The sequence below is a fragment of the Lacerta agilis genome, chromosome 15, assembly GCF_009819535.1.
Source record: "Lacerta agilis isolate rLacAgi1 chromosome 15, rLacAgi1.pri, whole genome shotgun sequence".
Classification (NCBI taxonomy): Eukaryota; Metazoa; Chordata; class Lepidosauria; order Squamata; family Lacertidae; genus Lacerta; species Lacerta agilis.
The window spans coordinates 35,411,631-35,438,273 of NC_046326.1; the positions used below are offsets into that span (position 1 = coordinate 35,411,631).

Genomic DNA, 26,643 nt, shown 5'->3' on the forward strand with positions numbered 1-26,643 from the left:
AGGACTCACTCCTAACGCTGGCCGTTTGGACGGAGAGTCTTGCCGGCCGTGGGCTCCGTGGATGCGATGCCGTTGGACCAGTTCGTCGGCCGAGGGGTCTGTCCAGAAGTGGTCGGCTGTTTTCAGCTTGGTGTATTCCAGGGCACAGGGTCCAACTGAGAACAGGAGAGAGAGAGAGAGAGAGAGAGAGAGAGAGAGAGAGAGAGAGAGAGAGAGAGAGAGAGAGAATATGAATGGAATTGGGAAACTCCTTTTGCCTTCTCAGGGGTGGAAGAAAGCCAGTAGCTTCTCCTCAGCTAAAGAGATCTAAGCCAGTGATGGGGGCTCCAAGATGTTGTGGGACTCTCAACACCCATCATCCTTGACTACTGGGCCATACTGGCTGGGGTTGGTGGGATGGGATCTGGAGTACAACGACGTCTGGAGGACCTCATCCCTGGGCTAAAGGAACAGGCAAATACATGTGTTTCCCAGGTTATCTCAAATTTGGGTACTGCTTGATTTCCAGTGGCAGAAGAGCAACATCCTTACTTGTCACTCAGGGAAACAATTCAGGGTGGCAGGAGCTTCTCGGTGGTGGCCCTCAGATTACACAACTAATTGTCTGTGGACATCTGCCAAATCCAGCATCTTGGCCCTTGGCAAAACAGGATTTAAATACCTATCAGCCTTTATATCAGGGACAACTAATGGTGGTGCCCTTCAGCTGCTGTGGACTACAACTCCCAGCATCCCTAACCACTGGCCATGCTGCCTTGGGCTGATGGGAGTTGGAGTCCAACGATATCCAGAGAGTCACAGGTTCCCCTATCCAGACTCAGCTCCATAAAACATATAACCCACTCCTCTTTTACCAGAAAAGGAAAAAATTGGGGTTTTTAAATTGTTGGTGCTGATGCCGAAAGCTCAGCCGTGCCTCAACTAGAGCCCGCCGCTTCACGAAACCTCCTCTCCCTCCCTCTCCCCGAATCCTCGCTCTTTCCTTTGGTGCAATAGCATCACGTTTCTTGACTCACGTTCATCATCTGTGCAAATGCCTTTTCGGGGAAACCACACGGGGACTGTCAAAACAGCGCTCTTCCAAAGCACACAGAAATAACATTTGAAAGATGCTCACCCAGCAGGCAAGCCAAGATGGGCCCACAGACCGGATCTGCCAGCAGAGCTTCTTTCTCGTAATATTTGCTGGAAGAGAGCAACCACACAAAACGACCGGCGATAAAATAACATTTACCTTTCAATGGAAAAAAAAGGAGCACGGGCGTTAATGAAGTTTGCCGTGCGGAGGAGAGAGAGGGGGGGTTCTTCTGGTTATTATTATTTAGACACGGGCCACGTTTTGAAAGGAGAGAAGCCTGAAACAAAACAAAAAAAGCAGGGCTGGCTTTCTTACACAGGGCCCCCTGCCTTATATACCCTGGCAAAGCATTTGCTCCTTGACCTTAGGGTTGCTTGCTCTGACTGGCAGCCATTCTCCAGGCCAGAGTAGAGGCTGGTGCCTTAGAGCAAATGGGAGGGTCTGCCACACCAACCTCAGTCTGCCCTCAGCTGCTTAGAAGAAGAGGAGGAGTTTGGATTTGATACCCCGCTTTATCACTACCCGAAGGAGTCTCAAAGCGGCTAACATTCTCCTTTCCCTTCCTCCCCCACAACAAACACTCTGTGAGATGAGTGGGGCTGAGAGACTTCAGAGAAGTGTGACTAGCCCAAGGTCACCCAGCAGCTGCATGTGGAGGAGCGGAGACGCGAACCCGGTTCACCAGATTACGAGTCTACCGCTCTTAACCACTACACCGCACTGTGTGGTGCTGATAATGCCAAGGTTGCAGGTTCTATCCCTGCCTATTCCTGTATCGCAGGCGGTTGGACCTGATGATCCTCAGGGTCCCTTCAAAGTCTACAATTCTACGACTCTCTGATTCTATGATAGGAATGGTGACATTTCACCACTAGAGGGAACAGGAGTCCTTACTCTTTCCCCTAAGAGCGCTGATGTCATTCCCACCCGCCAGGAATATTTTCCTGGTTTAAAAACAAGAAGCAGTGGGCTGCCTTTGCAACGCGGTGGCTTGCCTTGGCTGCTGCCCATAAGACAATTTTTTTACAAAAATGAAAGAGGCAGCGCCAGCATTTGTTCGTACAGATTTGGGGGCACAGCAAACAGGAACCTCTCTAAGGCATATTGTTAACACGGAGAGGGAACTGACTCAATGGAAGCCAGCTGCTCTGCATCGACCGGTGAGAAGGAAAGCATCGACTCTAGTTCCAGGTGTGCTGCTATTGATACTCATCAAAAGATACGCAAGGATTATGCCTGACGCCAGAATAAAAGAAGTGCTTTAAAAATCTAATCTAAAAAGAAACAGGAGCAAAGAGAAGAGAAGCAAGATGGAAAAAAGAAACAGAAGAAAGGAAAATATAACAAATAGATAGACAGACAGATAAATAGATAAAGGTAAAGGGACCCCTGGAAATCCAGCCAGATGGACGGGGTACAAATAATAAATATTATTATTATTATTATTATTATTATTATTATTATTATTAGGTCCAGTCGCGGATGACTCTGGGGTTGCGGCGCTCATCTCGCATTACTGGCCGAGGGAGCTGGCGTAAAGCGTCCGGGTCATGTGGCCAGCATGACTAAGCCGCTTCTGGTGAACCAGAGCAGCGCATGGAAACGCCGTTTACCTTCCCGCCGGAGTGGTACCTATTTATCTACTTGCACTTTTTGATGTGCTTTCGAACTGCTAGGTGGGCAGGAGCTGGGACCGAGCAACGGGAGCTGTCACGGGGATTCAAACCGCCGACCTTCTGATCAGCAAGCCCTAGGCTCTGTGGTTTAACTCACAGCACCACCCATGTCCCATAGATAGATAGATAGATAGATAGATAGATAGATAGATAGACAGATGATAGATGATAGATAGATAGATAGATAGATAGATAGATAGATAGATAGATCATAGATGATAGACAGATGATACCTGCAGTTGTCCACCACATACTGCACAATCTTGTCCAGCACCCTTTCGATCAGAGCGGTACGAACCCAGATGTGCTTGACGGCTTGTGGGGTCAGGGCAGGGGCTTTGCTTGTGGTGGACGTCTGCCTCTTGAGGGATTCCTGGCCAGCCGGCTGACTCTTCCTGCTAAAGAGAAATAAAGAAAGCCTGAAAACTCTCAAAGAGAGAGAGAGTTTAAAAGCTTCATCGCAAACACGGGTTAATTTTTCTGGAGAGGGATTGACAACTCTGTGCCCACCCCAAATGCAAGGGCTGCATTCCCTCAGGGGGTCACTGCTGGGGGGGCGGGACAGCACCTGTAAATGGCTGGTAGCCATTGGCTAGTAGCCATTGACAGCCTTGTCCCTGATTTTGTCTAATCATCTTCAGAAGTCCTCCAAGCTGGTGGCCATCCCCGCCTCCGGTGGCAGTGAGTTCCACACTTTATGCGCTCCACAAACTTCCTTCTATCGGCCCTGAATTGTCCAACATTTGGCTCCATTGGATATCTCCCTGTTCTAGCATTAGGCAGGTGTTTGAACCACACTTGTGGTGTTCTTGTGTTCCCCTTGTGCTCGTGCGTTGACTGGAACTACGATTTCCAAACCAGAAGGCCTAATTGGTCCGTTTTCGAAAGAGTGCCAAAGCAACAGCTGATAGGAGAACATGCTAGCAGTAAAACAAGCCTTACTGACATTGGTAAACTAGTTTAAACTGGAGAGGGTGGATGGGTGGGGGGGCAGCGGCAAGGAGGAGAAAAATAATCCACCAGAAACATTTTTGCTCTCTCCTTCAATCTGCCGGACTATGGGGAAAATAAAATTAAAAAACCCTTATTTGTCTAGTTCAGCTTTTGGCAATCTGGTGCATTCTGCATGCTCTGGACTACAACTCCCAGCAGTCCCTGGGAGCTTGGGCTGATGGGAGTTGTAGTCCAAAGCATCCAGAAGGCACCCGATTGCTGTAGGCTGGACTACCCCATTTTATTCTCACTTGACATAAACTAATAACCTGAGGAGAGAAAGAGGCTCTGGCTGATAGCTGAAACTCCTCACTATATTCTCCAGCTTTCTTAAAGGTGACCTGAAAAGGGAAAGAAAGAAAGATGGATTCTTTTGAGGCTTCTTTTGGGGGGGGGTGTTTGTGTGTGAGCGTGCACATGGACACACTTGCACTTTGAGGGTCATGCTATTGGGATCTGGGCCAGCGCAGACCAAACAGTCGGCACCTAGAGCAGTGTGTTCCCAGGGAATTCTGGGTTAAGCCGGAACAAGCCTCAGAGGAGAAGGGGTGCGGAAGAGACCGGCTGCCGCCTCCCCTGGCCCCCCCAATAACACCTTGCCAATTTGAGTAGCCTCCCAGAGCATTCAAAAAACAAAACAAAAGATGGCTTGATTTTGACAGAAACAATAAATATTGCTAAATAAACTATTCTTTGTGTATATATATTTTAAAGTTCCTGTATGTGATTCTTTCTCTCGTGATTTTACATGTAAATGCCTAATAAAGGTTTGATAAGGAAGGCTAAATAAACTATTGTTGTCCAAAATTAATGGTACTGGGAAACTAATGGTATGGGATATAGCTATAATGGAGAAGGTTATGCATAATTTGAGATTTTAGAGGGACTAGGAACACTTTTTTAAACACTTTGGCATTCTTTTATGCCCAGCCATCGTTTTCAAGACAACCCTTGTCACCAACCTGGCAATTCAGGAACTATACTTGATAATACCAATAGTCCTTACTTGGATTTTGTTATTTTAACCCATGTTAAAACCCGAGCGACTGTACTCATTCCGTGTGCCTATTTTATGGTTTTCTTTTTTCAACTTTTGATTTCCGTCTGCTGTTACAGTTGTTCTCTCCATTTTATATACGTCATAAAATGCTTGTTTGTTTTTAAAATAAACACTCCCCCTTCCCTTTCAGCACTGATTTAATATCTGCTGCATAGCCATCGTAGAACCTTTTCATGGACACCATACAGGCTATTTAAATATAAACTTGTTCAAAATGTGGCAGCACAGCTGAAGCAAATATTTAAACAGGGCAAGAAATAAAGGACCCCAAAAAACCTGTCTGAGATGACCTCATAAGAGTGCAATTAAGGTCTCTCTTAGCCTTGCAATGCGTGCCTGGGACCAGTCTGTTAAAATGTGCTCCTGCAAGCTGGCATCAAGAGGGGGGGGGATGGCCATGAGAGTTCTGGGGTCCTTGGCCGCTGCCCAAGGATGCCGCCCCCCGATGCCAGCCCTTTGCAGTGTGCAGAAATCAACACACTCCAGTCTTTCAACTGAAAACGCTGCAGATCTAATTCTGGGACCAGGCCGGGGGTGGGTGGGTGGGTGCAAATTCTGCAAAACAACTTTCCGTCACTGAGCTGCGGAATCCCTTCGGAGGCGGACCTTAACCCTCACCTGCCTTCTACCTGCTGCAGCAGCTCCTGGGCTTTCCTGCACACGTCGCTGGCAACGTCGTACGTCTTGCCGACCTTGGTGAAGAGGGCGGCGATCTTGTCAGTCCGCAGGAAGCCAGCTGCCCGTCTCTTGAGCATGTGCAGGAGGCAAGCTTCCACCACCCCTGGGAAGAAATAAGAAGGCGAGAGTGTCAAGGAGCAAACCCCACTCCACTGCAGAGTTCTGTGGTCTTGGGGCAAACACAGGCTCTTGTTTAACAACAGGAGCAAAAGGACGATGTGGTTCAGGGGTGGGTGTCCCTGGAAGCTCAGGGTGGATGGACTTGGTGGTCCACCAGCCACAGCCAAGTATAAAATAAGAGCCTGGATGGCGAAGACCACAAGGCTACAAGATGGCGCTTCAAGGGGAGGAGCCAATTGCCTAACTGCATCCCATCCTAAATCATGACCTGGGATGACCTGGGCGGACAAATGAAGAACAACCTCTGACTAGCATCAGGCTCCCGTCGCAAAACACAATGACAGTGGCTGTTGTTCAGTGTTAGAAACTCAGATATATAAGCGAGGTCCCAAATAGCTCCTTAGGCCAAGGTTAAAGTTGCCAAAACAGAATGTCTAGTTGCCATTTTGGGGCAAGACGGATCTAAAGTCTTCCCCCCCCCCCAAATGATGGACTGACTGTGATTGATTCTCAGTTAAACACCTGGCTAGTTCAAGTGGCAACCTAGAGCTAGGTTAAGAACTTTGACAACTTAAAGAAGAAAAGTCACTTGATCCAGGGACAGTCCGCATAGATATTGGCCTATTCCGACCTCTTTTTCTTAGTGGTGGTTGCTGCTGCCCATTGTGCAGATAAAATTGAACGGACAGAATTCTACAGGAGAAAGTTATTGGTGTGTGAAAACAGTCCAGATCCAAGGATTCCCCAGGCACGCACCTCCGGATGCTTTGAGATGTCAGGCTGGGCCACCCTGGCACCCAGGCATCTTTACTTGGTCGCAAGTGGTCGATAGCCAGGTGCAAAATGCACCAGCAGCCTAGCAGCACCTGGCTCATTTTCAAACACTGCTGTTGCTTGCAAGCAAAAGAAGAGATCTTCATTCCAGCTAAGAGCAGTACAGGCTCAGCAAGGTCCGGAAGTCGAGATTCCAAGGCACACGACCAGGGGAAGAGGTTCATATCACAACCAAAAAGAAGATGTCCCATTAGTGGACACACCCCTCCCGCCGAGCTTTTAAAGATGAGGCAGCATGAGCAGGGCCCTCTTGCCCAATGGGCCTGCTGTGTGCCCACATGTATGACCCACCTGGGCAGGTGCATGAACTGATCCCACCTATGAAGGCAGCACCTGGTTCCCAGTGACAAGACCGAGGCCTGCCCCTTCTATTTCCTCCCCCCCCCCCCATCTGAAGCTCCAGGCCAGACCAGATCCCAACAGGGCAGAAGGCCCCAAGGCAACGAGAGGTCAGGGATTCAAACGAGTCTGTTTGTGGCCCACGTAAATTTCCAGTGTGCCCATTCCAAAGCCTACCCCCTCCCATTTCCTCGTGGATCTGCCCAAAATCCCTTCCTGGAGCAACAAACGTAAAGGGTAGACCAGGCGATACAGATTTAGATTCCTGAAGCGAGCGAAGGTCAGGACCCCAGCGCTGCTTTTGATCACCCGGAACCAAGAAGCGTTTAACAACTCTGAGGCGCCGATAAAGAAGTCCGAAAACGTGCTTGCAAAATTACTGGAGGCTGAATTTAGTTCTCCCCCCTCCCAACCGCCCTTCACGGTGAGTTCTCCTGCCGATTCAGTAGATGCCCACGTATTGAATTCTGTAGTTGCCAAGTGGACACTGAGCCGCATCGCAATCTTGGCACTTAACACCCACAGAATGTTTCATCCATGATCAACCCCAGTTGATCGGTGATTAAATTCGGAAAAGGAGAAAGGGAAGAAAGAGGCAGGGAGCACGGACGTCTCAGAGACAGCGCCTCTCTCCCCCCCCCCCCAGTCGCTTCAACGCACAGGCTCCTCCAACCCCCACAGCCCTCCCAAAGAAAAAACGATAACATAAAGCGGATTGCCTCTTTTCCAGATTGATCTGACCACAAGTGCTTGCTTTTGCCTGTGTCAATTACTGTGAGCAACCTCTGGGGAAGAGAACTCGCATTTTGCAGCCTTAAAAAAAAAAAGTGGGGGGGGGGGAGAAAAGCATAATCCATTGGGAAGATAGGCTTCATTTTGCTTTTTTAAAAGAAAAAAAAAGGCTGAACATCTCTGACCCAAACTCAGAACATTTGTAGCACAGCAGTGGAAAAATACCAAGCCTTTTGCCTTCACACCCAGGCATAGCTGGAGAAAAATCACACACTTCATTCAAACATGCAAGGGGAGTGGAGGGAGAGGAAACTCTGCGACTTTTTTTGGGGGGGGGGGAATCTTTCTGCGACTTACACGGCTCCATCGATAAGCACCAAAGGCTCTGAGAAAATGAAGCATGACTCCACAGGCTCTGTTTTCATTCTGCATTCGTGAAAATATGTGCTCATATTGGGGTTGGTTATAATTCCACTTTCCCTCCTGTTGGCACTTCAAAAGGTTTTGCACCCTGCGTGCGTCGTGTCTGATTGGTACGTGTCCTGCAGCTTCCTGCTGAAATCCGGTAACTTTTCATACCACAAAACGTTCCGGAGTTTTGTGTCCTGTCCCAGTTTTGTTGTGGTCTCTCCTTTGGAGGTTTTCAAGCAGAGGTTGGATGGCCATCTGTCACGGGTGCTTTAAGCTGAGATTCCCTGCGCTGCAGGGGGTTGGACTAGATGACCCTCAGGTTCCCTTCCAACAATTCTATGATTCTAGGAAGAGCGCCCCTCCAGGTGGCAATAATGAGGAAGCCTCACAGGACAAGCAGAATGACATGCGGACAGGGCAGTATAAATCCAGCAGAGATCCACCACTAAGCGACCATTATAGCATCAATTACATGTTACTGAATATACATGCAAAAAAATCCAACAAACCACCAGTCTAGAGAGGTCCTTACACCAGTGGGAAGAACTTCCTGCTTTTCTCACCCTGCCAGTCTCAGCCCCTCAGTCTTAACCATATGGAGGTAACTGGGTTAGATGGGAGGAGGGTCTTTTCGGTGGTGACCTCCACCCATCCACCCCAAATCATGGAATACTTCCCCCAGTGAGGCCCGCCTGGTGCCGACATTACTGTCCAAATTTACTCCCAGAGATTCGGGCTGCGTACACACAACACCTTTAAAGCATGTGGCATCCCTGGACGCCTTCTGGCACTGTGGTATGCCCGGAGCGGCACTGAAACATACGATCTGGCCATTCCCTAGAGTGGCACCTTTCCAGATGAAAGTCACTGCCTTGGAAAATCCCTAAAGCGGTCAGATACTCATGTGTCAGAAGCCGGAATCAGGCATAGGTCAGCAAGAAAACATTGGAGTCAGTGAAGTTAACTCTTTATTCAAGGAAAACAGTGCATCACAGCAACTCTTCTCAGCAGGGAACTGTCCCGATGAGGCAATTGCAAGGACTGGAAATCCCCGCCTTCCCACTGCTCTCTAAGGCTCCTCCTACCTGGTTCCTTCCCAAGCAATCTGAGACTCCGTTGACTTGTCTCTCATTGCTGTGCCCTCTTCATACCTCTGCAGGGTCTGGGAGACCAGGGGGGAAGGGAGCTGGCCACAGCAGGAGGAGGAGAGCTCCTGGCTCCTTTGGCAGCCTGCCTCATCTCTGCCTCTTGACCTCACCCTGTCCGCTTCTGCCTCTGATTCTGGACTGCTGTCTGACACAGCCTCTTCCTGCTCATTAAAGCGAGAGACTCTTAATATCAGGGTTGTGGGTTCGAGCAAAAAGTTGCCTGCATTGCAGGAGGGTGGAATAATGACCCTTGTGGTCTCTTCCAGCTCTTAAATTCTATGATTCTAAACCCTGTCACCTTTCCTACTGCTGTCTGTTCCCTCTTCTCCCACTGACCACTGATCGTCGTCCCGCCACCAATCCCCTGGGTCCCCCAGCTCGTGTCATTCACCACTCCTCTGCATCTAGCCAGTCCGTGGCGCCATGCTATACACACAGTAACATCCCAATGCTCTGGGCCTTGACAGAGCGGCAAAGTTAAGTGGACTCTACATTGGTGGCCAAAAGGCTAGTACTGCAATACTGGAAGGAACATAAATCTTGCTGCAACTCTTATCCACTCTTGCAGCCCATGAAAAAGGTACCTTTAGCGGCGGCTAAAAGAGAACAAACACTCAGAACATTTGTGTTCTGTACTTGGAATTGTTTGCAAGATCTGGCCCACAGGCTCTGTTGGAGCCAATTCCCTCCTCCCTTTTCTTCTCTTCCTCTCTCCCTCTCGTTTATGACATCAGGTGAGGGGCAGGCAAATACTCAGCTGGGCCAAAGGAGGTTTGCAGTCACCTAATCAGCTGGTTGTCAGGGGCCTGTACGGTGCTTTGCAAGCCCGGACAATACGTCATTCTCCCATGTTGGGAAAACGAGACGTCTGACGTCATGGCAATTGCTTCAGGAACGGTTTTTTTTGGTGGGTTTGCTATTCCAGGCGCACTGAATCAAAACTCTCCCGTCCGTACTGCTGACCCATCCCCGTAAGCTCTCAACCGAGCCCGCCCCTGTCTGAGCATCCTTAAAACACCTTCATTTGCTGCCAGGGAACAGCCAATCTGCATGCATGTTAATTCCATTTCGGGGACACACGCGCACACACACACACACACACACACACCCTGCCTGGAGATGGCATCTGTGTCTGCGAGGCAGGCTCCAGATTGCAGCCACTGCCTGTGTGGGCAGGAGAGACAGGACATATGGCTTTTTCACCTTCCGGGCTTCCCACACACAGCCTAGGCACGATTGCTGTCTTTGGCTTCCATCATGAGTTGGGTGCACAGAAGACCATCAGCTCCAACAAAATTAAAGTTACAGGTGGGTAGCCGTGTTGGTCTGCCATAGTCGAAACAAAATAGGAAATTCTTTCCAGTAGCACCTTAGAGACCAACTGAGTTTGTTCTTGGTATGAGCTTTCGTGTGCATGCACACGAAAGCTCATACCAAGAACAAACTCAGTTGGTCTCTAAGGTGCTACTGGAAAGAATTTCCTATTTTGTTTCAACAAAATTAAAGGTGGGGAGAAAGCGGGACAGGCAGCTTGTCAGCTCAGTAGATTAGAACTGTCGGAAGGGCTGGATCCACGGAGGGAGGTCCCTGGGACCCTACAGAGGACCTGCTTGCTCAGCATCCATCCTGATTTGCTTCAGGGTGTTTGCACATCTTCCCGTTGGTCATTCGTTCACCTCACACTTCTCTGTGCCTTTCACTGTCACTTTCCAAACTGCAAAACATCTATTTTGATGGGTGGGTATTTTCAAGGCACGTCTGTTGCACTGTAGCCCTTTAATCTCCTTTGAAATAGCCAACCTTAAGCTCCAGTATGGGCTTGGATCCCTCCCAGAAAGCACCTGACGGTGTGGAGGTGCACGCTGTCACCAACGCAAAGCAGGGTCCAATCCCTGGCATCTCCAAGTAGGGTTGGGAAAGACGCCCTGCCTGCAGCCCTGGAGACAGGAGAGTGCTGAGCAGGTTGGAATTCACTCTCAATTAGTAAAAACAGGATCTGCACAGGAGCACAGCAACATTTCCAGCAGGTCTTGCCCCCTTGAAATAGTTGCTGAGACTGAAGGTCCCCCGCCTCCCCACAGCTGCCTAAATCCCCTCCTCTCCAAGGTTTCCCCCAAGTAATCTGAGACTGTGCCAGCATGAAGCTAACTTCTCCTCTGCCCTCTTCATGTCTCTCCTGGTTCTGGGAGACCAGGAGAGTGAGGTGCTTCTCACAGAGGGAGAGGGAGACACCCATGCCTGTTCACCAGCTGGAATAATCTCTTTGGGCCTCCAACTTCTCCTGCCTCTGAGTCTGGACTGCTCTCTGCCCCAGCCTCTTCCTGCTCACTAAACCCTGCTGCCTCTCCTGCTTTTGTCACCTCCTCCTCTCAAGGCTTCTCCCTCTGACTGCTGATCATCATCCCACCACCAATCCCCTGGCTCTGCGTCTTCATCCCATAGAATGTTCCCCACCTGCTTCCTCCTATTTCTCTGCTTCCAACCAGTCCATGACACTTGGAAAACTCTGGAGGTAAAAAACAACAACAGTTGAGTACGGGCTATGTCCTTGTTCACTCACTGGCCAATACTCCTTATTCACTGTCCATGCCCTTCTGCAGAAGACCCCATTTTTCTGGCACCTCCATCCTGTTCTGGTTATAAGGCTCTTGGTGGCTGCCAGCCCATGGCTACGATCTCCATCCATTGTTGGTGGCACTAGAAGAAGAGTTTGGATTTGATATCCCGCTTTATCACTACCGTAAGGAGTCTCAAAGCGGCTAACAATCTCCTTTCCCTTCCTCCCCCACAACAAACACTCTGTAAGGTGAGTGGGGCTGAGAGACTTCAGAGAAGTGTGACTAGCCCAAGGTCACCCAGCAGCTGCATGTGGAGGAGTGGAGACGCGAACCTGGTTCCCCAGATTATGAGTCTACCGCTCTTAACCACTACACCACACTGGCTCTCTAATGTTTCTGAATATCACTTGCTGGGAATTGCAGGGAGACAGAGTGCTGTTGTCCTCATGCTCTGCTTGTGGGCTTCCCATTGAAGCACCTGGTTGGCCACTGCTGGACCAGATGGGCCACTGGGCTGTCCTGGCAGGGCTCTGTTCTTAAGGAAAAAGCTGGTAAATGTAAAGCCGGCAGTTTAACACTGGAGATCAATCCTGGATCCTCAGTCGGCTGACTTGATTAAGGGGCAAGAAAGGGAAGGGTGCCTGGGAGTATTACATCCCTCGTCTCAACAGGACCATCCTGCTATCCCAGCCTAACTAATGCCGAGCATTAAGGAAAGTGAGCGGCCGTGGAATCAGCCTAGAGTCAGCACAACACCCGCGGAGACGGGAGAGGGAACTAATGAAATCGTACGTCAGCTGAGATAGCACCACATGCATCAAAACAGAAAAGTGAAGCAAAGTAATAAAAACCTAGACTCAGTCAGGAGGGGTTCTTCCTCTATAATTTAACTCCAGGTGACAATTATGCAGCAAAAAAGACTTAATTGGACCTTTCCTGCCACAATCGTGGTTGCCTCTCCCTTATTGCTTCAGGAAATCATTTCAACTTACGACAGCCCAGAGCTGGCCTACGGCACGCTGCTGTTCCCTTGCAAGAATATTTCTGAAAAGCATGTCATCGCCGCCTTCCCAGAGCCCTGAATCCAGGAGTTCCTAGATCCTGACTCTCTGAACAGAGCTCCCCCTGCCTTTGAAATATGCCCCTTTTTGGCACCTTCCATCCTGAGATAATAGCTCAGCATGTTCCAACTGGGAGATGCCACATTTTAGGGGTGTGCACTGTCCGCAATATTTTATCCAGACCCTGATTCAGCACTTCAGCAAACACCCCGCCTTCATCTGAGGAGCTTCACAGGCTGTCCTATCCAGCTCTGAGTTCGTCACCCCAAAAGCTCCCACATTTGTTATTGGGAAATAATGTTGTTGTTGTTTTTAATGGCTGCAGCTTTGTTCCCCTTTTGGCAGAAGTAAATGAAATTTACTTTATCCCCTCCGAGTGGATAAAGACTGCCAAATTACAGGCAAATACCGGTAGATCTGGGGTCTTTTGTGCTGGAAACATTTGAATTTGATTTGGGGTCAAGAAAAACTATCAATCAATCAATCAATCAATCACCTTTATTGGCATAGAGACAATACAAAAATATATGGGTCAAAGCATAAAATTGGCATCTGTTCAGAAAAGGTAATACTTTAAGATAGAAATGTGCAGACCTAATGAAGTTAAAAAGTTTTAAGTGTGATTTAACTGCACTATACAAATGTGACACTAGATGGCAATGGTGAGCTTATGGCAAAATCAAGTTATTTTTTAAAACGTGTTTTTAAAAAGCAATTTCACAGCATTTTTTTTATGTGTCTAGATTCCACCCTGGTAAAGATTCCACTTTGTCTCTGACCAGCCATATGTCCCTATCAAGCAAAGGACGTCAGCCTGGTATTTGGGATACATCCAAATCCAATACACTGATCCTATACACCCCTCAGAGAAGAGTGTGGTTAAGTGGTTTACAAGTTGCTGGAATAAATAAAAATAAAACTACATTGCGCTGCCCCTCCAGTTTTGAAACCTTCCTTCCTTCTGGAGGGCAGAAACGGGCACACGTTTGTCAGGAGTTCCCTGTTCAACAGAAACCATATCCTCTATTTCCCCCTCACTTTTGGTGGTTTCTGGCTGGACCAATTTTGGAGCCTCGAGTCTGTTTCGTTTTATGGTGCTGAATTATAGCTTTATAGTACTGTCTTAATTTATTTGTTTTATAGCCCTGCTGTTTATACTCCACTGAGCTCTTCATTGCGTTCTCTGATTTGCAATGATGTGATTTATTTATTTTCATGTAAAACTGCACTGGGGTCACTTGTGACAAAAATAAAAAATAAAAATGGCATACAGGAACATTATATAAATAAAATTATTTACACAGAGATAGGAAGAATTAGAGCCCCACCCCACTATTTTGTTCAGCGGAGGAGCTTATTGGGAGCAATTTTCCTCCTCATCACAAATACAAAGGTAAGATAACGGAACTTCTGGCTTGTCCGGCTGTCTCCCAGATTTGCAAAATGCTTATCTTAAGAAAGGGATGCCCACCCCTGCTATGTTTCCCACCACATTCAAGAAGCTGCCATTTCCAAATCCTCTTAGTACCTTCGTTTAAAAAGGGGAAACCAGCAGAAATGGGGTTTTTTCTACAAGATTGGTGACTCGGGTGTATGGACAATTATGTTCTGAGCCACTCCTGCCAATGTTTGCTCCCAGAGAGAAAACTAGAGAGTGTGGTGCTGCTTATTATTTTCAGGGTTGCTTTGTGATTCTCTCCTCCCCGCCCGATTGGTTCCTCTTTTTCTGCAATGCTTTAAAGGCCATTGTTTGACTTCTCTGACCATAGCTGGACCTCAGGACCCTGAGGATAGCGTGGGGGAGAGTAATGCAAACACAGAGGTCTCCAGCTTCAGAAATCAGGCAGCCAGAGGCTTCTAATTGCATTTGTAAGACAGACAGAAAGAAAAAAAATCTAATTATCTTCCCAGCACAATTTCTCTTTGCCTTCAGCAGAAGATTCACAAAAGCAGACTCGGCAGACATCAGATCAGCAGACATGACAACCATAATCTTCACAGTTAACTCTTATGTAACTGCATTATATATATATATATATATATATATATATATATATATATATATATCTTCCTATATACATAGAAATGTAAGGCTGTCGTCACACTGCCCCCATTGGAGGATTTGTAGTGCCACATCACAATCCAGGATTTGCATCAAGATAAACCCAAGGGGCCACTAAAACTGAACTTAGTCGTTCTGCATGCGGTGGGAAGGGGAAGCTCTAGGGGTTAATAACGAGTTCGCAGGGGGGTTGGTAAGCAGAATGAGCAGGGGCAGAGCCGTGTGTGTGTGTGTGTTTCTACAGGTAATCTTTTTAGGTTTGCCAGGAACAGAATTTTCAGCCACCAAAACAGGAATGTTACGAGGATTGCCCAGTCTGGCTTGTTAGAGAACTACATTGCAATGGCCTTTGTCTACAAAACAAGAAATATCTGAAATTAAAAGCTGTATTACATTAAATATAATAATTAACAACAGTCCCGGTGTGGTACAATGATTAGAGTGCCATGCTAGGACCTGAGAGACCAGGTTTCAAATCCCCACTAAGCCATGATGCTTAGCCCAGTCACTGCTTCTCAGCATTAACCAACCTCACAGAGTAATTGTGGGGAATTAAATGGGGGAGAACCATGTACGCCACCTTAAATCATGGCCATCTGTCACGGATGCTTTAGTTCAGATTCCTGCATTGCAGGGGGCGGGGGTTAGACTAGATGACCCTCAGGGTCCCTTCCAACTCTACAAATCCACGATTCCTTATAGTTTCTTAGAGAAACAGGTGGGATGTAAATGCAATAAATGAAATCAAAATAACAGCCAATGTCTTTTCATTTCAGTACCCCATGTTTGCCAGCATATTCCTCAGGTAAGTGAGAGGGCTGCTCACTTCACAACCTCCTTGTAGGCTTCGCTGAGACACCCGATTCGCCCCCGCAAACCAGCCCCTCGTTGCTTCGCAAAGAGACTTGAAATGCACACCCAAGGAAGCCCCCAGCTTGTCACAAATTCTGTAGGCAGCTTTAAGCAGGCTGCTTTCCCTCTAGGTTACCGCCTCCCCTCCCCTCCCCTCAATCAGTAAAATGGGTACAATAAATACCGAGCCACTTTTGCAGAGCTGCGGTAAACAAATTACCAAGATAATGCGTGCTGAAGTACTTTGAAGGCCCTGGAAAACACCGGATAAATCCTTGCATGAAGAACAATGTTTTATTACCGTAACATAAATAAATAAAATAGCGGTTACCTGGGCCCTGCTGGCTAGAGAAAGGAGGTACAGACCATTCAGGCAGCACCACCTCTCAGAATCCTCCTAACACAGGCAGTTGGTTAGGTGATACTAGTGTGCCAATCTGGTGTTGCCACCTGATATAAAACCTGCAGTATCGCCAGACAATCAGCCTTTCGCATATACAGGTGAAACTCGAAAAATTAGAATATCGTGGAAAGGTTCATTTCTTTCAGTAATTCAACTTAAAAGGTGAAACTAATATATGAGATAGACTCATGGCATGCAAAGCGAGATATGTCAAGCCTCTATTTGTTATAATTGTCATGATTATGGAGTACAGCTGATGAGAACCCCAAATTAACAATTTCAACTTTGGGGTTTTCATCACCTATACACCATAATCATCACAATTATAACAAACAAAGGCTTGACATATCTTGCTTTGCATGCCATGAGTCTATCTCATATATTAAACTCCAGTAGCTAATGAAAACAATTGCTTACATAAATGGACTTTTCCACGATATTCTAATTTTTCGAGTTTCACCTGTATATATTTGTTGTTGTTCAGTCGTTCAGTCATGTCCAACTCTTCATGACCCCATGGACCAGAGCACGCCAGGAACCCCTATCCTCCACTGCCTCCCGCAGTTTGGCCAAACTGATACACACACACACACACATATATATATAGCGAGCAGTGAACTTTTAAAGATATATACGCTGTGACTTGGGCTTCAAAGATCTCCTAAACCTTGATGGGGTGATCAACGCCGCAGAACAAGCACAGCTGAATCTTTAATGCTACATTCACCATCCTAGACTTCTTCATAGGTCCTTGTATACCGGTATTTTTTATAGCGATTCACCTGTATACAAGTTCCCTGTGCATCTCTTGATCCTAAAACTATTCCTTGGCGGGGACGGGTTACCAGAGGTGAAAACAAACCATGCAACACACACACACACACACACACACACACACACACACACACACACTCCCAGTCATGTACTGTTGCTCTTAAACACACAAACCCCGTCAGATTCAGCAACTGAGTTGAACTGAGGAAGGGCCTGTCATTGACTGGCTGAAGGTGGGAGGCATTAGCTGGGGAAACCCCCAAGAGAACCCCCAGGGGAAGAATGAAACAGCTATCCTTAAAATTTCACTCTTTTCTGAATTTTGTTGCGCAGGTCTCCAAGCAACCTATGTTCGCGGAAAGGCACATTATTTGGGGGAAAGTGTGCATGGAAATGAAGATATTTGTGAAAATAACATGCAAAAACACATACTATTAGGGAAAGCAGCTTGCAAAAATGTGTACATTAGTCAAAACTGGATACAGAAATGCCTATACTGTACTTGGAGACATTTGCACTAAAATGCTGGCGAACTTTCAGGGTTCATTTATTTTTTAATCACAGATTCCTGCAAAATGTGAACAATGACAAATTGAGACAACCAAAGTTGACGGATACTTCCATCGCTACTAAGAATGCGCCATTCAAATGGCCTGCGCAGAAATGCTTTTCACCCCAGAAACTGAATAAAGCATGTTGCCGAACTTTGAGAATTACACACCGGCCCCTTTTCACCCATTGGGTCTTCTTGGAACACAAGCTCCATTAAATAAATAAATAAAATTTAAAAAAATTCACCCCCACCCCCACACACAAAAAGGGAAGCTCGTTTAATACCAGAGTGGAGGAGGCGGGTCAGAGAGATGATTGCACTAATTGTCTCATTACCATTAGCGCCACGATCCTATTAGTCAGCTCAGGAAAAAAACGGTTTGTTGATACACAAAGAACAATTAACCAATAATCTGCTCCTTGGCAGAAGAACACAACAGAGGGAAACAACCACGTCCTCAGGTGGCGAGACGTATTTTAAAAACATCAGGAGTACCAACAGCCGCTACTATGGCAACAAAACGGCAGGGGGAGGGGAAATGATTTCCAGATGTGCTCTGCGGGACCTGGCAAAATGTGGTGCATTCAAAGCGACAATGTGCATAGCACGGGTGTGTGTGTGTGTGTGTGAAGCTTTTTTGCAAACCAAGGCAGAAAGCCTTACAAGCAACTCTCCCAATTCTTGTTGATGAAAGGGGGGGGGCGGGATGGAGGGAGAGAGAAAATACTAATAAATTAAGGAGGTAAAAAATTGCTGGCCTTTCGGGACGCCTCAAACCAGCTGCCAAGGGGAGCTGCTTCAGACAACCAGCTGATGGCTTTTGAGCAGAGGTTTGGCCCAGAAGGCCATTTCCCTGAAACCGGAACCCTTTGGGTCAACAGCTGAGACATCGGCTGATGGGTAACCAGGTGGGGCTCAATCCTGCACTGCCTGTGCAAGCCAGTTCCCCGGGGACTGGTGCAGGCAGCCCATTCTGCAGGAGTTAACCCTTGCTCACCGGCTGGTAAGTGGAGCAGGAGTTAAACCTTGCTCTGTTTGGCAAGGTCCCGTGCGAACCCCTTCCTCTCAGCTTCCACCTCCTAGCAAAGTTTCCCTTGTAGAAGTCCGCAGGGAAGAGGGTGGGGGTGAGAATGAGCAGGATCTTCCTGCCATTGTCACTGGCTCCAGCCACCGTCTGGGCTCCCTGCCTTCTGCCCCAGAGTCCCAGTGAGTGTCCACAACCACTGCTCAAAACAAAAGAATAATAATAATAATAATAATAATAATAATAATAATAATAATAATAATAATAATAAAATTCCTTCCAGTAGCACCTTAGAGACCAACCAAGTTTGTTCTTGGTATGAGCTGCTGTCATTGGCTCTGGCGCCACCTACTGTTGGGCTCCCTGCCTTCCACCCTACCAGGCCCAATGAACTGCATTATGCTACCCCCAGCAAACAGATATTTTATTTTTAACTTTTATTTATTAAGTTTCTATGTCACCCCTCATCCGAGGACCACAGGGCGGTTTACAAGAGGAAAATCACAAAAAAGACATACCATAAGGAACGGACAATAACAAACAAAACGAATAACAATGTCCGTTCTCCGGACTTTTCACAGAGGAGGCATATGAAGAAGGGCCTCAGATTACGATGGCAGGCGCCGGATCAGTTCAAATGAAATGACACAAACAAATAAGCAAAAAACAAATAAACGGTATGTTTGTGTGTGTGTGGATTCTTACACATTTCAGCAAGTGTGGAAACAAGCCTACACAGCTTATTAAAAAAAAACTTTTTTTTTTTTTAAAGTTATCTCTCCTTCTCATAGGCACGCTGGGAAAGAATTCCTTCCCTTTCCCTTGCAATACATTTCCCTCTGGATTTTTAATTTTATTTTTTTAATCGCCAAAGCCAATTCTGGAGATAAGCCTTCTCAAAAGAATGTGGGCTTTTCAATTTGTCTTCTGCGTTTGAAAATTACATTCGGTTTAATTGCCGGTAATAGGCTTTTGCTTTCAGGCAGGGGGAGAGAGAGAGAGAAATGCGTATACGGTTTAGAAAGGCTGATATCCACTTTGTGAAAAGGGGAATTTGAAACGCAGAGGCTGCCAGAGACCTGGGTGTCAGCCGCGCAGAGCAATTACGGCGGCAGTTCAGAGCCCCCTCCACCGCCTCCAGATATGTCACAAGCCACGCTGAACTGACAAAACAGGGCCTATGCAAATATATTTAACACTGGAGACGTAAATGCCCCCCTTTTTAATTCCTTGCGGCAAAGCAGACGTGGGAAACCTCTGGCCTCCTCAAAAACTAATGAACTAGAGTTCCCATCATCCCTGGCCATCAGCCGTACAGATGGAGAATGGAAACGATTCCCTTCAGCTCCAGTGAGAATGGCAGCATGACATTGAGGTTGATGGGAACACAGCCACAGGGAAGGGTTGGTGTAGGTCAGAGGTGGGGAGCCTGTGGCCCTCCAAATATTGTAGGCCTCCAACACTCCTGGTCATGGGTCATGCTAGCTGCAGCTGATGGGAGCCATGGTCCAAAACATCTGGAAAGAACTGGGTTGAAGAAGATGGGTCCATACACCAAGGGTGTGCAACCTGCACCTCTCCAGAACTTGATGGCCACCAATTCCCATCAGCCCCAGCCATCATGACCAATGACAAGGTGCCATGGACTGGCCGGGTGCAGAGGAGTGGTGGGAGGCTGGGGAACCCCCAAGGGAAGAAGACTCAGAGCCCGGGGAGTGGTGGTGGGATGACAATGAATGGTTAGGAGGAGAAGGCAACAGGGTTTAGTGAGCAGGAAGAGTGTATGGCAGAGAGAAGTCACAAATCAGAAGCAGAGGCGGAAGCCAGAGAGAAGGGAGGCCAAGAGGCAGAGATGAGTCAGGCTGGTGAAGAGGCCAGGGTTTCTCCCTCTCCTGCTGGTCTCCCAGAACCAGAAGAGGCATGAAGAGGGAGGAGCAAAGACAGGCATGATGATGTGGTCTCAGATTGCTTAGGTAGGACCTGGGAGAGGAAGAGGCTTAAGCAACTGTGGAAAGGCAGTGACCTTCTGTCCCAACAACTGCCTCATAGAGGCAAGATCAACCAGGTTGAGTTGCTGTGCTGACTAGGCATGACCTCCTGAACAGACCTTGTTTGAAGGGTTAACTTCACTTATGCCATGTGATTTATTGCTGACCTACTCCTGACACTAGGGGTGATGGGATTCAGAGGCCCACAATCTGGAGGGCCACAGGTTCCCTACCAACCTTCCCTGTGGCATGAGCTTTCAAGCAATGCCTTTTATGAGCACATCAGCGAGCCGTTTCCAGACTGGAGATGGTTGCTGGGACATCCACAGCTTACGTCTGCCACTACAGAGAAGGTCCTGTGCAGCTTCTCCACAACCCACACAGAAACACAGAGGTCTTATGCAGTTTCCTGGTCCCTGCTGGTAATAAGCAATGTGCTGCCATTATATTGTACCATCAGTGGCTATTAATAGCACTTAATGGACTGTGCGATTCAAAGAATTTGCCCTGTGCCGGCGGTAAAGATATTGCCAAAGGCTTGGTCATCTAATGACGACAGCAACCTGGACTCTGGAGCAGTGTTTCTACAAGATGGCACACAGAGGCGGAGCGTATCCTGTCCCCATGGCCACGTGGACACACCGCTCCCTTAAAGGGCGTAACGGCTGCAAGTGAAGTAGCATGTGCCTCTTCACAGTGCAATGAATGGATGGATCAGTCCAATCATTTCACTGCAGAGCAGCAGCTGGCAGAGAGCTTGAGAAAAAGAAAAAGGTCACAGAACGGAGGGAGCAAATTCTCCAATCTCACACCAGCAAAACCTTCCGGTGTGGCATATTGGTGGGACATGCTTGTCAGATGGTGAAGTTAGAGTCAGGAGGGGGGGGGGGATGTCATGCCCAGCTCTGACCCAGTGCCAGACACCGAGTCCTCAAAGGACGGATGAGACAGTCCACAGGTGGAGGAAACTGAGGAGCAGGAACTGGTGCCAGAGATACCCTCTGGTGGGTGACCTGCTGGGAAACCCTTGGAGCTGTCTGGGGATGGGCAGCCAACCCTTGTTCCTTGAGCATTGAAAGGTCCATCCCAAGGAAGAACTTCACTGTTGGGGGCATTATGCCTCTGGACACCGGTTTTTGGGGATCGCAAGTGGGGAGAGAGAGCTCTTGTGCTCAGCTCCTGCCTTGGGGCTTCCAGTTTGGGGCATCTGGGTGACCACTGTGAGCACAGGATGGCTAGACTAGATGGGCCACTGGCCTGATCCACCAGGGCTCTTCTTGCATTCATCTATAGGCCCAGAGTCATCTCACAACTCAGGCGTAATGGTTGTCAGTTCCTGAGTAAAGAATCCCTAGAACTTGATCAATTGCTAATTATTGAATAGACTTATGTGCTCACACCTTCCTCCAGTAGAGCCCAGGGCAGCAACACGACCAGCAGCTAGGGTTAGGGTGTGGACTTTGAAGCCACCATATAGAAGGCCCCCCTATTGAGCCTTCCAGAAACTACACAGGCCCCTGGCTCCTTGTACTTTGGGGCTGCGCTCCCATTTCTAACCCCCCTTCCTTGTGATATCAACTCTGGGCACGAGACTCTTAACCTCAGGGACGTGAGTTGGAGCCCCACGTTGAGCAAATGATCCCCACATTGAAGGGGGGTTGGACTAGACGACCCGTGTACTCTACAATTCTACGACCCTGACTAGTTGAGACTATGCTGCACCTGGAACCCTACTCTCTTGGATAAATGCTTTTGTTGAAAGGCTTTCACCTCTTTGGAGCAAGACCCTGGCCCATGAGAGCACCTCCTAGACAATAATGGAAGGGAAGAGGGCAGTTGTCTCTGAATCCCAGGCCTGTAACTTTGTGTTCAGTAGCTCAGAGTCCTTAGGAGAGGGTTCCGGAGGTGGACCTTTGAGCCAGAGAAGGTGAAGTATGGATCACAGCAAGGGAAATGTCCTGTTCTCTGCGTTGACCCAAGTTCACAGCTGCCCTGCCCAGATCACCAACCTAGGCTTATGGGAAGGACTGAGAAAATAACTCTTGTGTATTGTTTGGAACAAAGGCCTTGGCAGCTTGTGATGTTTTGAGCCAGCCAACTCTCCTCCTAGTCGGATATTATTTATTTAGGGTTTTTAACCTGACTTTCCATTCAAAGAGCACCCAAGGCTACCAGCAACTACAAAAAGAACAAGATCAGAATATCACACGCACGCACAAAGAACAGAACCTATTAGTCATATTCCACTCAAAAGACCTCACTGGGTAAATATCAAATGAGCCAAAGCTCTGCTAAATGAAAGGAGAGGAAGGGGTGTTCTCTAAAGCCTGAAGGATCCTGGAGCATAAATGGAAAAGCACCAGATCAGCACCACGGACAGCTCCGGGAGACAATGCGGTTGCTTCCCTTCCGAAGGCCTCTGCTCTCAGGTCTCCAGGGTTATCCTTGACTGCCAAACAAGATTCTCACAGCACAGGGGGAAACGGCTCAGATTTATTGCAGCACAAGCTTCAGGGGCTACAGACAGATTGGAGAAAGTGGGCTGGGAATCCGCTAGCCTTTACGATTCTCCCAGACTTCATTCATAGAACTGATGGAGGGAAGCTGTCAAGCTCCCGCCCCAAAACACAAAGGCAGCAGCTGTTCCTTGAAAAGCAAGGAAGAGGTCTTTATTCAGGCTGATAGTAGCTCAGGCTCAGCTACAAGGTCAAGGTCCAGAAAACAAGACGCCAAGGAACAGGAGCAAGGCAAGAGGTTTAGAACTGAACGGAAGCTATAAAGATGTCCCAACAGAAGACACATCCCTCCCACCGAGCTTTAAAAGAAGAGGCAGTGGACTCACTCAAGGGACTCACTCCCCCTACAGCTCCACCATGTACCTGCTGGGCGTGTGTGTCTGATCCCACCTACAAAGGTGGCACCCGGTTCATGGCTACAAGACTGTGTCCTGTCCTTCTGCCGCCAGCTCTGCTGCCACCCCCTCTCCTTCTGGCAGGCCTAAGTGCTTTGCCCAGCCCAATGATGAGGCTCTGAACTCCGCAAGAGGGGTGGGGGAGAGAGCGAGCCGATCTGCTTCCCCCTCTCTGGCATCTCTCACTCGGGATAGTTCAGTCGGTAGCAGCATGAGATTCTTAACCTCAGGGTCATGGGTTTGAGTCCTAAGCTGGGCAAAAGATTCCTACTTTGACCCTTGCAGGCCCTTCCAACTTTACAATTCTACGAAATCTAGAGTTACAAGGGAAGGACCTCCCTCTTCCATCCTTCCAGGCCCGCTATCTGCTCTTTGTCCCTCCATCTCCTCCTCTTCTGCCTCTGCTTAAAACACCTCTATGAGAAGGAGGGGCAGAGACAGAGCCGTCTCGTCATAGGGGCTGGGTGGTGCAGCACGCCACGGCGTCAGGTCCCCCAGGGGCGCCCCCGCGAGCCCACTGGCATACTGGGCGCCCCCTCCCCAACCCGCCCCCGCCCCCACGGGCGGGCGGGCGGACGCTCGCACGCCGGCGGGCGAGCTGCAAGCCGGCTGCCCTCCGGAACCCCAGCTGGAGCGCTGGGAAGGGAGCGCAAAGCCCCGCACCGCTCCAGCGCAACGCCCCTCACCCCCCGCTCGCCCACCTCCCTCCCGTGCTGGCCGCCCCTCGGGGGATGAGGGGCATGGCTCTGGAGCGGCGCGGGGCTTTGTGCACCCTTCCCAGTGCTCCAGCTGGGGCTCCGGAGGGCAGCCGGCTTGCAGCACCACGCCCCTCACCCCCGCTCGCCCACCCCCCCTCCCGAGGGGCGGCCAGCGCGGGAGGGAGGTGGGCGGAGAGGCGGCCCGCCGGGGGCGCCGAGGGATCGTCGCACCAGGGCGGCTGATCCCTTTAAGACGGCCCTGGGCAGAGATAGGAAGCAGTGGCAAACTCTTGCCGTGCTGCAAACTCTGCCTGCTTCTGGCTCAGTGTCCACCTCTGGCTTCCCCCACTGCATCACAGATGAATCTGATACTGCTTTGCTTCTGTTCAGTATCTGCCTCTGGATATGTGTTGATAGATATGATAGTGCAAGTTAATCACTCGCCAGCTGCCTCGCAGTTGCTAAGGTCTCCTAGTGAGGCTTGGGAAGGAATCCACTTTCCCGCACGGAATGTGAGAGGGTGCCTGTAATTAGTGATTTAAAGCAACGGAGGTGAGGTTGGCTGTTGTGATCACACCTTGCCTAATTGAAAGGAGAACTGCCAAGCCTTTCGAACAGGTTTGGAAGAAAGGCGTTGATTGGGGGGGGAGGGGGATTATGAATTGCGTGTGTGTACGAATAGGCAAATTCCATGCTCAGGATCATTGGAACTGAAAATAAAAACTGCCAATATTGTAACACAATTATAGAAATCTACGGTGCGAACTGCACTTGGGAGTACTGTGTAGGGTTCTGGTCACCCCACCTCAAAAAGGAGTTGGAAAAGGTTTCAGAAAAGGGCAAGCAAACTGATTGAGGGGATGGGGCGATTCCCCTATGAAGAAAGGTTGCAGTGTCTGGGACTTTTTAGTTTAGAGAAAACGCCAGTAAGAGGCGACATGATAGATTAAGCCTGGCGTGGAAGAGGTGCATAGAGAAATGTTTCTCTCCCTGTCTCGTAACACTAGTACCTGTGGGCATCTGAATGAAGCTGAATGATGGAAGATGCAGGGCAGATAAAAACGCAGCACTTCTCCATGCGGTGCATAGTGAAACCACGGAACTCACCGCCACAGGAAGCAGTGAGCGCCACCAGCCTAGAGGAATAGACACATTCACGGCTACAAAAGGCTTCTGGACATGATGGCTCTGCTCTGCTCCAACTGTTGGAGGCGGTTATGCTTCTGAATACCCCTTGCTGGAAACCACGGGGGGGGGGGGGAGAACACTCTTGCACTTGGGTCTCACTCGCAGGTTTTGCACCTGCATCCGACTGGCCGTGGTGAGAACAGGATGCCGGATGAGATAAGACCAGCAGGCTCCTTCTTACGTCCTGGTATTATCTACATCTGCTTATCTCCCCTCTCATCCAGCTTGTTGCGAGGCTCGTTCCCGTTCTATTTTTGAAAGCCGTCCTACACAAGAGGGTGAGTCACTCACCCGCAAGCACACTTCTCCTTACTGAACAGTTTTGGCTCTCTTGATTGGGTCTGAGGTTTTGCAAGCCTCGCTGCCAGTCAGTGGGGATTCATTCTCCCATTCTTTATTGGGGCTTCCTGGGTGCCAGGAGCAGCGCCGGGTTGTCTTTATACAGATCTGCCTTTGGAATCCCGGCAAAAGCAAGCTTGCGCCTCTCACTTAAGTCTGCAAGAGGCTCCTTTGTCATTATATTGGGGGAGGGGGGGTTGAGTCACGTTCTTACGCAGCTGCATTGTTTTATACTTTCTGGATGCCTCACGGTCATATTATAAAGCAGTCGTGTTCTGTGTTACGAATCAAGCACTGCTAGGATTCGTTTCTTTGCATTTTCCAACGTATTTCCCAATCAGTAAAGAATTGGGTGTGCCACAAGCAAATTTCTACTCTGAAAGGGTGGCCAAGAGCAAAAGTTTGAGAACCACAGGTCTACAATGACTGGCAGCAGCCCTAAAGGGTTGCAGGCAGGGGGTGCTCCCAGCCTGACCTGGAGATGTCAGGGATCGAACCTGGGTGCATCTAAATGCAAACCAGTGAGCTAAGGCCCCTTCCCCAAGCGCCAGTGTGGTGTAGTGGTTAAGAGCGGTAGACTCGTGGGCTTCCGGTTTGGCCGCTCCTGCAGCCAGGTTGAAAACTGCCGGGGTTGTGACTCGGGCAGTCTATCCACAGAGGGAAAGAGGTTTTGGAGGCAACGAACATAAGCTCACGGAGGAAAAATCCTGAGCTCAGGGGGCAAGGAGCAGCGCCGTGAAGAGGGGTAAGAAGAACAATAATATTACAAAAAAGATCGATTGAGAAACCCCGGCGCAATCGCGTAACCCAACCTTCTGTGAGAAAAGCCTCGAGACAAAGGCGCAGCTCAGCGGCTGGGTTTTCAGGAGACAAGAAAGCAAACCCAGAGCAGAGCCAATAGTAAAAACCTTATAAATCAACAATAAAATATTGTGGTCTCTAATATTGAACCACAATAACCCTTGCAGCTTCGATATTAAACGGAGATAAGCCAAGTGAGTTAACAAGGACTTATATATGGTTAAGAGTGGTAGACTCGTAATCCGGGGAACCGGGTTCGCGTCTCCGCTCCTCCACATGCAGCTGCTGGGTGACCTTGGGCTAGTCACACTTCTCTCTGAAGTCTCTCAGCCCCACTCACCTCACAGAGTGTTTGTTGTGGG

At 48.7% G+C, this 26,643-nt stretch overlaps 1 protein-coding gene across 8 annotated transcripts in view; it reads right to left on the minus strand.

Annotated features, from left to right (window-relative positions):
* SGSM2 (small G protein signaling modulator 2) overlaps nucleotides 1-26,643 on the minus strand; it is an 88,268-nt gene that overhangs the window by 38,313 nt on the left and 23,312 nt on the right. For 5 of the 8 annotated variants that reach the window (XM_033171823.1, XM_033171824.1, XM_033171820.1 and 2 more), the window contains exons 3-6: nucleotides 5,426-5,588; nucleotides 2,988-3,152; nucleotides 1,118-1,185; nucleotides 10-155 (exon numbers count right to left, since the gene is read on the minus strand). In XM_033171823.1, the coding sequence (XP_033027714.1) occupies nucleotides 10-155; nucleotides 1,118-1,185; nucleotides 2,988-3,152; nucleotides 5,426-5,588 (542 nt within the window). The remainder of the gene's footprint in view (nucleotides 1-9; nucleotides 156-1,117; nucleotides 1,186-2,987; nucleotides 3,153-5,425; nucleotides 5,589-26,643) is intronic. The other 3 variants (XM_033171825.1, XM_033171821.1, XM_033171819.1) reach the window with 1 other exon arrangement.